This window comes from Macadamia integrifolia, chromosome 9, assembly GCF_013358625.1.
Source record: "Macadamia integrifolia cultivar HAES 741 chromosome 9, SCU_Mint_v3, whole genome shotgun sequence".
NCBI lineage: Eukaryota > Viridiplantae > Streptophyta > Magnoliopsida > Proteales > Proteaceae > Macadamia > Macadamia integrifolia.
The window spans coordinates 18,433,556-18,447,975 of record NC_056565.1 but is presented as its reverse complement, the minus strand read 5'-3'; the positions used below and the strand labels follow the sequence as shown (position 1 = coordinate 18,447,975).

Sequence of the window (14,420 nt, the reverse complement as noted above, 5' to 3'; positions counted from 1 at the left end):
TAACAATAATAAAAGCATACATAGATAATCAATTACACATGTATGATATGGCAGGAAAGCAAACCTATAATCTAAAACACTCCTTAAAAGAATTCAAACCACCACTCACTTCTTCTGATGACTTGGTGAGAATTACCTAGGAAATCAACACCCAAAAAGTACCCTGAAAAAGCCTCATCGAAAGCTTGGTTCTTACCTAACAATATGGTGTAAATTAAGTGCTAATAAAGTGTTAAGAACACCCAAAAATATTCTCTATAAGATTCCTCAAACTGAACTATGGGGACAGTTTAGCAAGACCCACCGGTGGATCAGGTCCCATTGGTAGATGGACTAATGGCTTCAGAAGTCCGTTGAATGTCCACCGATAGGTCTCATCGAGGATCGACTAGTGGTAGTCTGAAAACTGCTTTTTGGCTAAAAAACCCAACCACCTACCCACCTAAGGCCATTTTTTTTGTAACTGTAGAGGGTTATTCCACCTTCCATTCAAGCCTAACGGACCTCTTTTTAATGGTGGAATTGGGAGATCCCGTTGAATCCCCATTTGAAACTCTAAAATGTGGGGTTTCTACCAAAATCACTTATCCTAATTTGGTTGAGCACGATCCTTGATTGGTTGGGTGTGCATTGGGGTTCTACAAATACAAAGAGGTTGTGTCCATTCCAACCTTAAGCTCTGGTACTAAGTTTTAGCCCCAAAACTAACCAAAAACCGAAATTCCTAAGTCTATCAAAAGATGAAAATGGAGAGGGAGAGGTGAGAAGAGCCACCTACCTTGGTTGAGCAAATACGAATAAGCTTGGCCTTGGTTTCCTTTCTTGTTCTCCTCTCTTTCCCTTCTTTCTCTCCCTCCATGTTTTATGTTTAAGAATAATGAGCCTTAGAATCTCATTCACTTAGGCTAAGATAACTAAGGCATATTTTCCTTGTCTAGAAAAAAGTCCCAAACTTATTAATTTCCTTGTTGGACCACGTGGACCCACCATTTGACTCCATAAGTTATAAATTGGATGCTAGGAGTGGTGTTCCATACATAGAGAAACATATCAGAAAGTTTGACCATGATATGTCAGGTCCACAACTAATAACTCAATTTGGTCAGTACAGATCCATCTGTAGGTCTAACCAGTAAATCACCATCCACCAATAGATGTTGTACTTGTTTTGATTGGATTTCTTCAATGCCTTTACCCATTTAGGAAGGAGATTCCCATAGGGTTTTTACATATAAATGGGGTACATCCATTATGCCTAAGTAGGCTAAAGCAATAAGGTTAGGTTACTTACTACCAAGGGAGGTCTAAAACCCTTCCAGTTGTTTCAACACTATTTGCACTAGTACGAGAGGTCATCTCGTCTCTCTAAATAGTAGACCATAGCTATCCATAGGTCACCGATACTGCCACTCTCCGGTCATCACCTATTAATAGGAGTTTAAATCAGACTTGACTAGGGTATGAGTGTAACACAATGTCTAGTATTGCATCACATGGATTTATGAGTTAATTCCAAAGGGATGTTATGAGGCCATAGGGCCCACGGCTCAGGGGAATCGACTCACTTTGTGTGTTATCTTTGTTATTGAGGCCTCGACGAGCAGGCAGGTCCATAGTGGGGGTTTGGGGGCAGCAACTCTTAAAGGATTTTTTTAGGGTTATAGGCAATCTTATCAACAATAACAACAAATAACTAACTCAGCCTTATCCCTACTTAATGGGGTTAGCTACATGGATGCATGCAAAAAAAAAAAGGAAATAATAATAATAATAATAATAATAATAATAATAATAATAATAATAATAATAATAATAATAATAATAATAATAATAATAATAATAAGCACAATACCAGCAAGTAAAAAAAAAATAATAATAAATAAAATAAATGGGGTAGCTACATAGATCCTTGCCCTCCCTATCGGCTTATATGAGGTCATACTTGGGACACTATATTATGCATGTCATTCCTTACTACTTCTCCTATAGTCATTTTAGGTCTGTCCATAGCTACTTTTAGCTCATTTAATATAAATAAGGTCACTTTTCCTTACTAGGGCATCCCCAGACCTCCGTTGAACATGGCCATACCACCACATACGACTTCCTTAAAGCCTATCATTGATTAGGGCAACTCTAATATGTTCATTTTTACTTTTTCCGTCCTAGTTTTGCTACATATTCATCTTAATATTTTTATCTTTGTTACACATAGCTTATCTATATGACACTTCTTAAGTGTCCAATATCCTGTCTTATACATCATAGCCACACATTATATTGAATTTTCCTTTAAGCTTTAATGGAATACATCAATCACACAATACTCTGGTTCACCTCTCCACTTCATCCATCATACTTGAATTCTCTGTAAAACATCATCCTATATGTCACCTTCTGTATTTATGATTGACCCTAGATACCTAAACTAGTCACTTTGTGGTATCTCTCTCTTCAGCTTTTCCCATATTGTTATTCATCATAGTGTAATTAAAATTACACATTATATACTTCATCTTCGATGTACTTATCTCAATACATCTTGTGTCCATGGTTGATCTCCATATAATCGATGAAGAGTATACACCATGGAACCTCGTACTGAATGCTAATAGTTAAATCGTCCATGATAAGTAAATGAGTATTATGGTAGCAGGCCTTCCATTTGATCTCTTTCTTTAGCTCCCCCCAATAGAACTTTGCTATTAACTGAGTTAAGTGAGTAGTGTTTGATATATGACTTATTTAGATTTCCTAGATAAAATACCTAATTCTTACTATACTATTGGTGGAATCAGGCTTTCATTCCTTTCAAACAAGTAGACTTTCAGGTGCAAATAAATTAGGGCTTAATGCTGATCTCTGATGTAGTCCAATGGTAGCCTTAAACTCCCTTAGTTCTTACACTACTCACCACATCCTCATACATATCTTTAATTATATCCAAATATTTACTCGACTCCCACTCTTCACTAATACATGCTAGATCAAAACTCTAGAAACTTTGTCATAGGATTTTTCTAGGTCTATATGAAGATCCCTTTCTGTAGGCTCTATATATTTTCATTAGCCTCCTCAGTAAGTAAATTGTTTCTGCCGTGGATTTGCCTGACCTAAAACCAAATACATAGGCAATCTATTGAACCACATAAATCATTTTATTGTTTGATTGTTGTTTGCAATTTCCATTCCTTTTTGATCATTTTTAGATTTTTTGTTTCTACATATTTGATTCACATCCATTCATATTGTAAATTTCTTAAATAGGGTTAAGCTAACCATAACCTTATTTAATCAATTAAATTAAAAGTTAAAAACCAACTGAATAGGGTGTGCACACACACACACAAAGAGAGAGAGAGAGAGAGAGAGAGAGAGAGAGAGAGAGAGAGAGAGAGAACCCTTACCTCCTCCCCTTTCTTATACTTCTGACTATGCAATGTTAAATTTGCTAACTAGGGCTTTTTTGGGTGCCTGTTGACTAGGATCAATCAGTTAAACATATAAAAACCCCATTAAAATAGTGTCTTATAGTCTATATATTAATTAGAGTTCTTAAACCAATTTCCCCTTATCTGCACGTCGTTATATTTTAATTAATCTAACCAAAATATTAAAGTAATCAATCAATTAAAATTTAAGAACTCAACTCAAACAGAGACTTCTTAGAGACCAATTCATTTTAAGGGTGTTAATCGGTTCAGTTTCAGTTTAAACGGTACGGATCGGTTCGGTTCACATTTATTTGACTAAAACTATAACCGCACCATTTACTAAACGGTTCCACTTTCTGAAATCGTGACCGTTTAGTAAATGGTTTCGGTTTCCATGGTTTCTAAATGGTGTCAGTTTCACAGTTTTAAATGGTTTCGATTTCGGTTTATTCCATACGATTTGTAAAACGGTTCACAATCGGTTTGTTATAACTTGCAACCATCTCTAAATTGAAGATCATAAGCTTATCAAAAAATAATTGGCAATCACAAATAAGAGATTCTATATTAATGATGGTATGTCTTAATTTGATAATCTAGAGCTATTTCTTTGCATGACCATTCTCAAACATTTAGAACTAATATCATACAACATCCAAATCCAGCATTCTACAGCATAAAATATTAAAATGATAGGTTGTTCAGCCAAAACACCCCATCTATGATAACATAATAACATAGTAACATATATGGATTACAAGTTCATGATCTAAAGCCTAAACTTGAATTGAATTGCAATAAATCATACCAAAGCAGGATGGGCACTAAATTTAATTGTTAATTGTTATACGGATTACTGTCTCTTCTTTATTTAATTGTTAAACTGATTAATCGGATCGGTTTAAATGGTTTAAACGATTTTAATTCGGTTTGAAATCAATGGGTTCTGTGGTTAAAACTGACCCAATCCATTTAGTTAATCGGCTTAAAACTTGAAACCATAACTGCATTATTTACTAAACGATTTTACGATTTTAGTGTAAATGGATCAGTTGAATTTCGGTAAACAGTTTCGATTACAAATTCACATCCTTTGGTGCTTGATTTGCTTCAATTCTAATAAGAGTGGACCGCGGACACCAAAGACAAAGAGCAGTTGTTGTATGTCTACTTCTCTATAGCTTTCTGAGTACTGACCACTGAGTTGTGTCTTATATAAGATATATATGAAAGAGGTAACTGTTCTTACTAGCACGTTATTGAGCGCTGGAGCCGTACACGTCACCAATAGTAAGGCGCGTAGCAGTTTTATTTTAATTTCACAAACTCAAAAACCAATACCTCTCTCTCGCGCGCGCGCTCTCTCTCTTCTTCTTCTTCTTCTCTTTCTCTCTCTACTCTGTGTTCAGTGTTCACGATTCACGAGCACATAGTCAGAGGTCGTCTCTCGTGGAGAAAGATTGATTGGCTCCATCAAAACAAGAAGCAAAGACTCGAACAACGAGAAGCAGAGAAGCAAATGGGGTTCGATGAGTTAGTAAGAGAGAGAACTCAGAAATCGCCATTAAATAACTCTTCAAAACAGCATTTCTGAAATATATAGATTTTTTTGACCTCAAGCGCACATGGGTTCTTCTCTTCTTGGGGTCTGGTTTCCCTCACATTTGTTATTCCCTTTTTGCTTCACATGCTTCCTCTCTCTCTCTCTCTCTCTCTCTCTTTCTCATATACTTTTTTTTCCCCCTTTACTGTGTATCATCTTTTCTCTTCGTTTCTCTTGCCATGAAGGCTTCTTTGGTTGGCTTTGATTGATTAATCCCAGAGATTTCAGTTGCAGCATTGAGAGAGAGAGAGAGAGAGAGAGAGAGAGAGAGAGAGAGAGAGAGAGAGAGAGAGAGAGAGAGAGAGTATCTGAACCTGAATGTATCTGAGACATATTTGGCTGAGAGCAAAGCAGTCAGCTTTCTGGTTTCGTTGACTGTTTTGGATCTGGACGTCAGTTTCTTGGTTTCTGGATACTTCATTTTCCTCCTTTTATTTGTGGAATTTTATTAGATGATGGATTTGATCCAATTTTAGCAATGTTTGGTTGAAGAGGTACGAATTTTAATTCTTCCTCGTATTTTGGTTTCTTACGGATTTTGCATATGCTTCGATGATTTGGTTGAAGGAAGAATTATCATTTTTGGTTGCTTTTTTCGCCCTACTTGTGCCAATTGATCTTGGTTTCGTTCGGATTCACTTTTGATTTTTTTCTTAGACTTTTGTTGATCCTCTGATTATTGTAATGTTTTACTTTCTGTTGGAATTTAGAACTAGAAATTTGAATTAATTAGATAAGAAGATTTCATTAAGTGGATGCTGGTCTTGGTACAATTGGAATGACTGCTGCTTCCTTCTTCGACTTTTTAATTTTTTTTCCTTTTATGAGTAACCCAACTGTGCTTCTGTGATTAAATATCAGAAGACAAACAGTAACTTATGGTTTAAATTTGGATTTGTAATGCTCTATGCACATAATTTTGTTTCATTTTTTGGTTGGGGGTAACCACTAAGGACTTTAGAATTGAAGGAGCATTTGGGAGTGCCAAGATCTTACTGTAGTTATTAATTCCATCCTTAATTTTCTTGACAGTTGGTATATTTTACTAATAATATTATTCTGATAATGTCATCTTTCTGACTTGGGTGGGGTAAAACTACAAATTTCCAATCTTACTGGAAGAACACTCAAAGCAGCCTGTAGCATGCAAAAAAAAAAAAAAAAAGTCCGTTACCCAGTGCACAATGGCTTCCCGCACTTAAGGAGGGTTTTGGGAGGGTATATAGGTAGACAGCCTTACCCCCTTTACGGAGAGGCTGGTTCCCGGGACTTGAACCCGCACCACTGCGCAGGCGGAAAGAGCCCTTTGCCTATCCCTCAGCCTGTAGCATGCAATCACATCAAATATCAGAAATCAATTGTTGCTACCTCCACTTATCCATCCTCTTCCTCTTTTCCCCCCTCCTTTTTCTGGAGCAAGTGGGTAAGCTGGGATTGAACTTACAATTCTGCCACAAAGAATGGCTTTCCAACATCTCTATTCTATCTTTTATGAGGAGGTTTGGTTTTAGAAGATAATCTGCTGGTTCACTGACTGTCTTACTTCCTCTGGGGGAGTGAGTAAACAATGGTTGTGGTGGGGTATGTAGAAGGGAGGCAGAAATTAAGATGGATTTTTGGTATTAGAGATTCTAAGAAAGGTTGCTTTTTAGCAATCTAAGTGCTACTGGTGGAAGTCATCTCCATGTGATCATTTTCTTGACGTGAGAAGAGTTATGTGGTACCATTTGGTATCTTGGCTATCATTCTCTTGTGACCTCAAATTTGCTTGCAAAGCCGTTTGCTCCTATTTGTAGCAGCACTTGCTTTTGTAATTAAATTCTTGTGTGGCATGGTGATTTCCTTTTCCTCTCTTTCTTTCTTATTTGTAATTATTGTTAACTACATACTCTTGATGGTATTGGTATGCTTTCCCCCCCACCCCCCACAGGAAAAAAATATTATTTTTTCTTCTTTCTTGATTATTATTTGTATGTTTTATACAGATTTTTCTATCCTGCTATTAGAGTTCAAGCAGTGAAAAGGGCACCAGAAAACAGTCTCATCTTTCTTACTTCTGTAAGGATCTTCGTATCGACGACTCTGGTGGAACTGACATGTTAGGAAAGAGAGAAACTGAACCGACCATAGATGGAAATGCGGCACTCATGTGTTCTGTAGCTTATGGAGCTCAAATTTACATTGTAGATTCAAGCATTGGATGTAATATTTGAGTTATTTCATGGAATGCAAGATGGGGATTGATTATCCTGATGACATGGACTTGGACATGGACATGGACAAGGAAGTAGAAGTCCTTTCTTCAATGTGGCCTGAAGATCTTGGAAGTAAAGTTGGAAAGCAGTTCAATATGGAAAAGCCTGGAGGAGATCTGTTGGAGGAGGTTAACTTAAAAGAGGAGCCATCTATAGTTGATTTCAAGCGTCTCCTGGAGTTAACCAATTATAGTGAGAAAGGCTCCACTCAGTTGTCATTACTGGTAAAGCACTGGGAGTATAAGCAAGCTAATGCTGTCCGTCTTCTCAATGAAGAGCTGGACAACCTAAGCAAACAGAGGCAGGAAGTGGAGCTCAAGGAATTGGAAATTCTTGAGGAGCTTCGAGATGGGGAAGAGAAGTTCGCTGGTGATAAGCGTTCAATTTCCATTATGGATGAAGTTTATGATATATGGGAAGATTTGCCTAGAATGAAAAAGGATGTTGTTGTTCATAATAAAAGCCTTGAAATAGATGCTAAGTATGACACTTGTAACTACTGGAAGCAACGGGCCTTGCAACTAGAGAAACTGCTGGAGGCAAGTATCCAGAGGGAGCAGACACTCATGGAGAAGTTGCAGGAGAACATAAGAAGTCTTGAAAGGCAATCCTCACCTGTGGAAGAATTGTCTCAAATTTTGAAAAGAGCTGATAATTTCTTACATTTTATTCTCCAGACTGCACCAGTTGTCATTGGGCATCAGGTAAATTAGATTCTCATACTATTTTTTTCTTGGTGGATTGGTTGTAGGTCTATATTTTCTTGCGTTATTGAGACTACAGATTGGTAACTTATTGTCTTATTCTGAATTTCCTCTTCTTTACCTTGTTCTGGCATTTTCTGTTCATTTAAGACAAGTGTTTTAAAATCTCAAGAGGAAATTGGAATTTGTGTGAAAAGACTCTTCCTATTGATGACACATTTCTATCATAAACCAGGCATTGTATTGTTCTCCACTCTTTCACTTCTCCTGTAGATTGAATAATGTAGGGAGAGTTAGGCTGCATGAGAACAACATTAACACCCCTACAGAAAATCAAGATTGCATTGAACTAACACAGAACATTGGGACAGAATAGCAACTTAGGCATAAAAGAAAAGAAAAGGATAGGAAGAAGAAGGGGATAGGGAAGGGTCTCTCAGCCATGGCCTCTCACTGTATTGTGGCCTCTCACCAATGGCATCTCACCATACACTCATAGAGCAGCTGTCTCTCACAGAAACATAGTTGTAAACAACTCTTTTTTCTTTTCATTAATCGTTGGGAGGATTCTCAATGTTCCAGTGCATATATAGAGATAGTTACTATTACAAGAAAGGAAATAAAGTAAATTAGAAAGTCCCTTACAAGTCAATATTAGGACTTATAAAGGAAGAATACTGAATAACAACTTGGCATCATAGTCTTTACCTTAAAATAGCTAGTATAAACAAAAGATGACAAAATAAAATCTAGCTATGACAAGAATGGAAACTAAATAAAGTAGAAACTAACAAACTAGAATATAGGAGGATTGTCCCCAAAATAGAAACTTAAGACCAAATAAGATCTTCTAGAAGAATCCATCAAGGAAACCACCACTCCAGCAGTTGATTTGGGGCCCATGACACTGTTCACATGAACAGTGGTACTGTTCTATGAATAGTGTTCTGTGAACGGTAACATGAACAATGTTTGGTTCTTTTCTTTTTTATGCTTCAACCTAAATCAAATCGAGCCTCATCGTAAAAATAAATTAACCTTGAGTTTTAATATAGTTTAGGGAAAATTGGCTTGGTGCATATCCAGTTTCAAACCGAAAAAGTATTCTGGTAACTCACAGATGTTTAGAACGTAATCTTTGAGTTGGTGAGCTTTCTCTTCAAAGAACTTTGGTGGCATGATGAACTCTATGTGCTCAACCTTTGAATCGATATCAACTGTGATTGTCATATCCATAGTGTCCTCAACTTTGGGAGCTTGCTCATCAAAGGCTTCAGATACGTACTTCATTTCTTCAAGGACAGCAACATGCTTATTGATGATTTCTTGTGGAGTGGTCTCGACCGCTACATCATCTATCACCGTTTCAGTTGTGTCCACTTTGATGTCTTTGACATAGACCTCTTCGGTAGGGCCGTATACTTGTTGCTCTTCCATCCTGAAAACTTCATGGCTGCCATGGTAGCATCCCTTAGAGGTGGAGGGTAGAGGGGACCAAATTTGGTCTCAAAATTTTGCTCAAGAGTGGTCATGCGGTCTAATAATTACTTCAGCTTCGTATAAAGATACTCTTAAGCCTGTGGGTTGTTGGCCAGGTCAGAGATAAGCCATTCATTGTTGGCCATGGTAGGCTGTGATACCAAATAATGTAGGGAGAGCTAGGCTGCGAGAGAACACTAATACTCCTACAGAAAATCATGATCGCAGTGAACTAACACAGAACATTGGGACAGAGTAGCAACTTAGGACAAAAGAAAAGAAAAGGATAGGAAGAACAAGGGAATAGGGAAGGGTTTTTCACCAACGGCCTCTCACCAATGGCATCTCATCGCACTTCCTCACAGAGCAACTGTCTCTCATAGCAACATAGTTGTAAATAACTCTTTTTCTTTTCATTAATCGTTGGGAGGACGCTCAATGGTCCAATACATATATAGATATAGTTGCAATTACAAGAAGGAAATAAAGTAAAATAGGAAGTCCCTTATGAGTCAATAGTGGGACTTTTTCAGAAAGAAAAGCATTCTAGTCTTTACCTCAAACTAGAAAATACTAACAAAGAAGATAAAAAAAAATCTGGCTATTAAACAAGAATGGAAACTAAATAAAGTAGAAACAAGCAAACTAGAAAGGTAGAGGATTGTCCCTAAAATAAAACTTTAGACCAAATAAGATCTTCTAGAAGAATCCATCAAGGAAACCACCACTCCAGCAGTCCATATGGGGCCCATGACACTGTTCACATGTACCACGTGAGCAATACTGCTGGTCACGTAAACAGTGTTTTGGTTCTGTGAACGATATTTTGGTTCTTTTCTTCTTGATGCTTCAACATACATCATTAAGCCATTTTGTGCATGGCCTGAGGAAATAGGAAAAGGAAATCAGATAAAAAGGAAAAATGCAGTACTTTGCAATATTATTTTGCTCAATGTATTGCTTCTCATCTTATTTTAGTTGATGAATATTTACCTTATCCATTCGGGAGAAGAGATAAATATCTCAGCTATAGTATTAAACATGGCTATGTAAATAGTAAATGCAGTATTTGATTAATATTTCCCTTATACATTGGGGAAAAATATCTCAGCTGTATTATTAAACATAGCTATGTGGACAGTATTTAATGAACTTTTTAGATCGCAATGGACTAGTTTATGTTAGTTTCTTGTGTTTCACTCCCCCCTCTTTTTCTCCTTGACATTTGTTTGTTACACTAGTAACCATTGGAATTTTTAGGTGATAATTGAATGCATATTGCTTGGGAAATTGCTTTTGGGATTATTATTGCATGGATTGCACTTGTACTATATGGTGATAACTGATATGGTGTAGGGATTTTTTCTATTTTGCTACACCCCTTGTTGGTATTATCAATGATTACTGATTGATTGTTGTATCAGGCTATCAGTAAAGAGTAGTAGCAAAACTATAAAATATTATGTACATTCAGAGTTAAGTTAGAAGAGTATAGTGAGGGTAAAGCTGTCACCTTATGAATGAAAAACTATTATATGTTAGTGTGCAATATCCTTCCGCTTCCTTTTCTTCTTTTCCTAAAAGATTATGTCCATAATGTTTTCCTTGGAATTTCTTGAGTGTAAAATTTTTGTAATAATGCTTTAGTCTGGTTTAAGAGAAGTTTGAACATGCACTTCTCCTTTTTCTACTCATGTGCTAATCTATTTTGTTGGATTTGTCTTCTCTGCTGATGTCTATAACTTAGCCTGGGGGGGGGGGTGAATAGGTTATCACTGGTGGACTTTGCCTCTTTTACGATTTAAAATAACAATCTATGTGAATTTCTACAATGATGTGTCACAATCACTATCATACACAATATTGAGGCAAAAGATTTATAGTTTCAACTCCTTGAGTCTAGTCCACTCCACTTGAGATCACCTTGAGGGTTCCACTAGTGTTTCCCTTTCAATATAATAAGTGGAGAGATTCACCTTTACAAATTCTTTTCAAGAATAGGAGGATCCTTTACAAAATCTCTTTAAAGGATGAGAGAGTCCTTAATCTCTTTCAAGGATGAGAGGGCTCTTACAAGTTACAATTTCTTTCAAGAAGGAGAAGGTCCTTACAATCTCTTGAGGATGAGAGGTGCTTTGCAATAGCCTAAGTACGGTCTAGGCTAATGCGCACTATAATGTTCTATCTAGAGCAATGCAAAACAATTATAAATAAACGAGTTGGGAAGATGTTACCTAACACCTTGAGTGAGTGCAATATGATATGAATGATGACCTTGATAAACTCCTTGATCACTTCTCTTGTCGATGAAGAGTTGATGAGAAGATGGAGTTCAATGCTTGAGATCACTTGACTTGAAATGAGTTGGATGCTCTTGATCTCTCTTTCCTCACTTGATTTGATAATTAGAAGCCCAAAATGATCTATGTTTAAAGATGAGGAGTGTGGGCTTGTTTAAGTCAAGCTCTAATGGATAGATTTTTCAGAACCAGATCGCCGCTTCGCGATCCGGCTTGCCATTTAGTCAAATATAGCCATTGAGAATAGCTGTTGGAAGGGATTCTCTGGATCCTAAACCGGCAAGCCAGTTGGCGTCCAGATCCCATATGGTGAGCCGGATTGCAGGAAATGCAAATCTGGATGAACAACGGGGCTTCCGGAGACCATCTGGCGAGCCAGTTGCATTTTCCAGAACGGACCAACTGTATGGAAGCATGCATAAAGTTCTCATCTGGACTCAGATTGAGATGATTCAAGGTGCATTGGATTCATTACTCAAAGCTCTACAACTTTACAGGAGAACTCAGACAAAAATGCCGTCAAACATTAACTTTGCTGAAACCAAACAACTGTCGTGACTAGTCACAACCAACTTATTCCCATCCTTATTTGGGTCTATTGGGATGGTCATTGGGAATCTCCTAGGGTTCATCTAGGTTAGTAGAAACTTTAGGGTGCCATTCCTTGCAAGACACAAATATGAAGTACATGTCAGTGTGCTATCCTAAGTGCCTAATTACAAGTCTTCAACAAATTTTTTGAATCTCCCTTTCTTTATGCTTAGGTGGCTTCATACTCCCATTCTTTCTTGAGCTTTGACCTTACACTTCATCACATCAATACTTCATAACTTATTTACTTCTTGACTTCATTCTTCATCATTTGATGACTTTTAAGTCTCCTCATTTGATGGCTTCAATCTTCATACCATTCACCGATTTGACTCTTTGACTTGAAGTCTCTACAAGACAATACTTGAAGGCAAGATGTTAAATACCTTCATTATTTGTTATCATCAAAACCAAATTACCAACATAGGAATGTGGGCATATCCCCAACAATGGAAATGCTGAAGGTGGAGATTCAAATCAAATTTGCAATTGTACTCTCTTTTCGTCTGGTATGCCTTGATGTTTGTACATCCTTTCATAGTCAATATATTAAGTATAAGCATTAAGCATCAAAGTTTCACTTTTATAACCCATAGTAGAAGTTCCATTGTTTTTTGTTATACTGATATATCTGACATGGGAGTGCTTCTTTTCTCCCTTTGTTTATTGTTTGTTGAAAATATTTTGTGGTAACATCAGGTAATAACTTTGCCATTGTTATGCTCAGGACAAAGACATGCGGTATCGGTTCATTTATAACCATTTTCCAAGTTTACATGAGGAGGTAATTTGTTATTAGCTTATTTCATTAAGTTCACTCAATCTGAAATATATCTGATTTGAAATTTCAATTTCTTTTGCATGTTATGTCTTTTGTTAAGCAGGCACAATATGGAATATGAAAATCATATTTTTTTGTGAAAGGAATAAAATTTGGTGAAAAACATGCAAAGGAAGTGCCTAGGCATTGCCTAGGCGTCCTGGAAGCTTTGTCTGGACTGGCGCATTGGTCGCCTAGGCAGTGCCTATGTGCCTTGGTGGTGTCACCGTAACTTTGCCCCCCTCGATTGCCTTGGTCTCACCTAGGTGCCATGTGAACTATGGAATGGGAAGAGGACACTTTCAGTTGGTCAGATGGCAAATTTAGGCCTCTACTTAAAAGATATGGTCCACTATCTTTGACAGATTTTCCTTTGTTTATGGACGGCCCAATGTCATGCAAAACAATATGGTTCTTACCAGTTTTCCTTATTTCAGAATGTAGCCTTCTGTTTGGGCCCAAATTTATACATAAACTAGGGGAGGTTGGGGCCTACCTGTCCCTGAAATTTAGGGCTCTACTGATCCTTAACCCATCACAAATTTTGACCTCTGTTTTTGGACAGGACGCAGCTCGGGCTGTGTTGTGTCCATCCTCCCATAAAATTTTCCTCTATAAGGATTTAACTTTGAACATTGTTTGCATACACTACGGACATCTCCCCTCAAATTTGTGCATCTTGTTCAGGACATCATTGGGAAAACGGATATGGAGATATTTTCTGGTGCTGGTGTAAAGGAAGCTCAGGACTTCAAGAGAGAGGTCCTGGAACGTGGAATACCTTTAAAGCGGGAATATACATTTGACACAGAATTATTTGGTACAAAGACATTTTTGATGTATGTGGAGCCTGTATTTAGCAAGGCAGGAGAAACAATTGGTGTGAATTATATGGGAATGGATATCACTGACCAGGTAACTTTTACTCTAGTATTAGGATTTCTTTGCAATCTCTTGTTTATCTAGCTCTCTATGACATTCTGCTGGAGTAGTTGTTTATTCTTGAAATCGCTATTCTTTGTTGTTCAGATATATTATTTTTTTCAACTCCTACGGGATAATATGGACCACATTAAAATGAAGTTACATTGGTAGAGATTTTTTGTCCTTAGGGCGTATTTTGAGAAAAAAATTCAGAAGTATATATGAAATAAGGATGGGAGAGGAACCAAAGAGTTGAAATAAAGTACTAATATACAAATAGTTATGGATTTCTTACCACCCCCACCCCCCC

The 14,420-nt window shown here is 37.2% G+C and overlaps 1 protein-coding gene across 2 annotated transcripts in view; it reads left to right on the top strand.

Annotated features, from left to right (window-relative positions):
* The first annotated feature begins 4,746 nt into the window (after positions 1-4,746).
* Positions 4,747-14,420, top strand: part of LOC122090182 (histidine kinase 5-like) — a 44,017-nt gene continuing 34,343 nt past the window's right edge. The window contains exons 1-4 of one of the 2 annotated variants that reach the window (XM_042660030.1): positions 4,747-5,429; positions 7,023-7,996; positions 13,094-13,150; positions 13,874-14,101. In XM_042660030.1, coding sequence (XP_042515964.1) covers positions 7,259-7,996; positions 13,094-13,150; positions 13,874-14,101 — 1,023 coding nt within the window. In that variant the 5' untranslated portion in view covers positions 4,747-5,429; positions 7,023-7,258. Of the gene's footprint in view, positions 5,532-7,022; positions 7,997-13,093; positions 13,151-13,873; positions 14,102-14,420 lie in introns of both variants that reach the window. The other variant, XM_042660031.1, reaches the window with a different exon arrangement.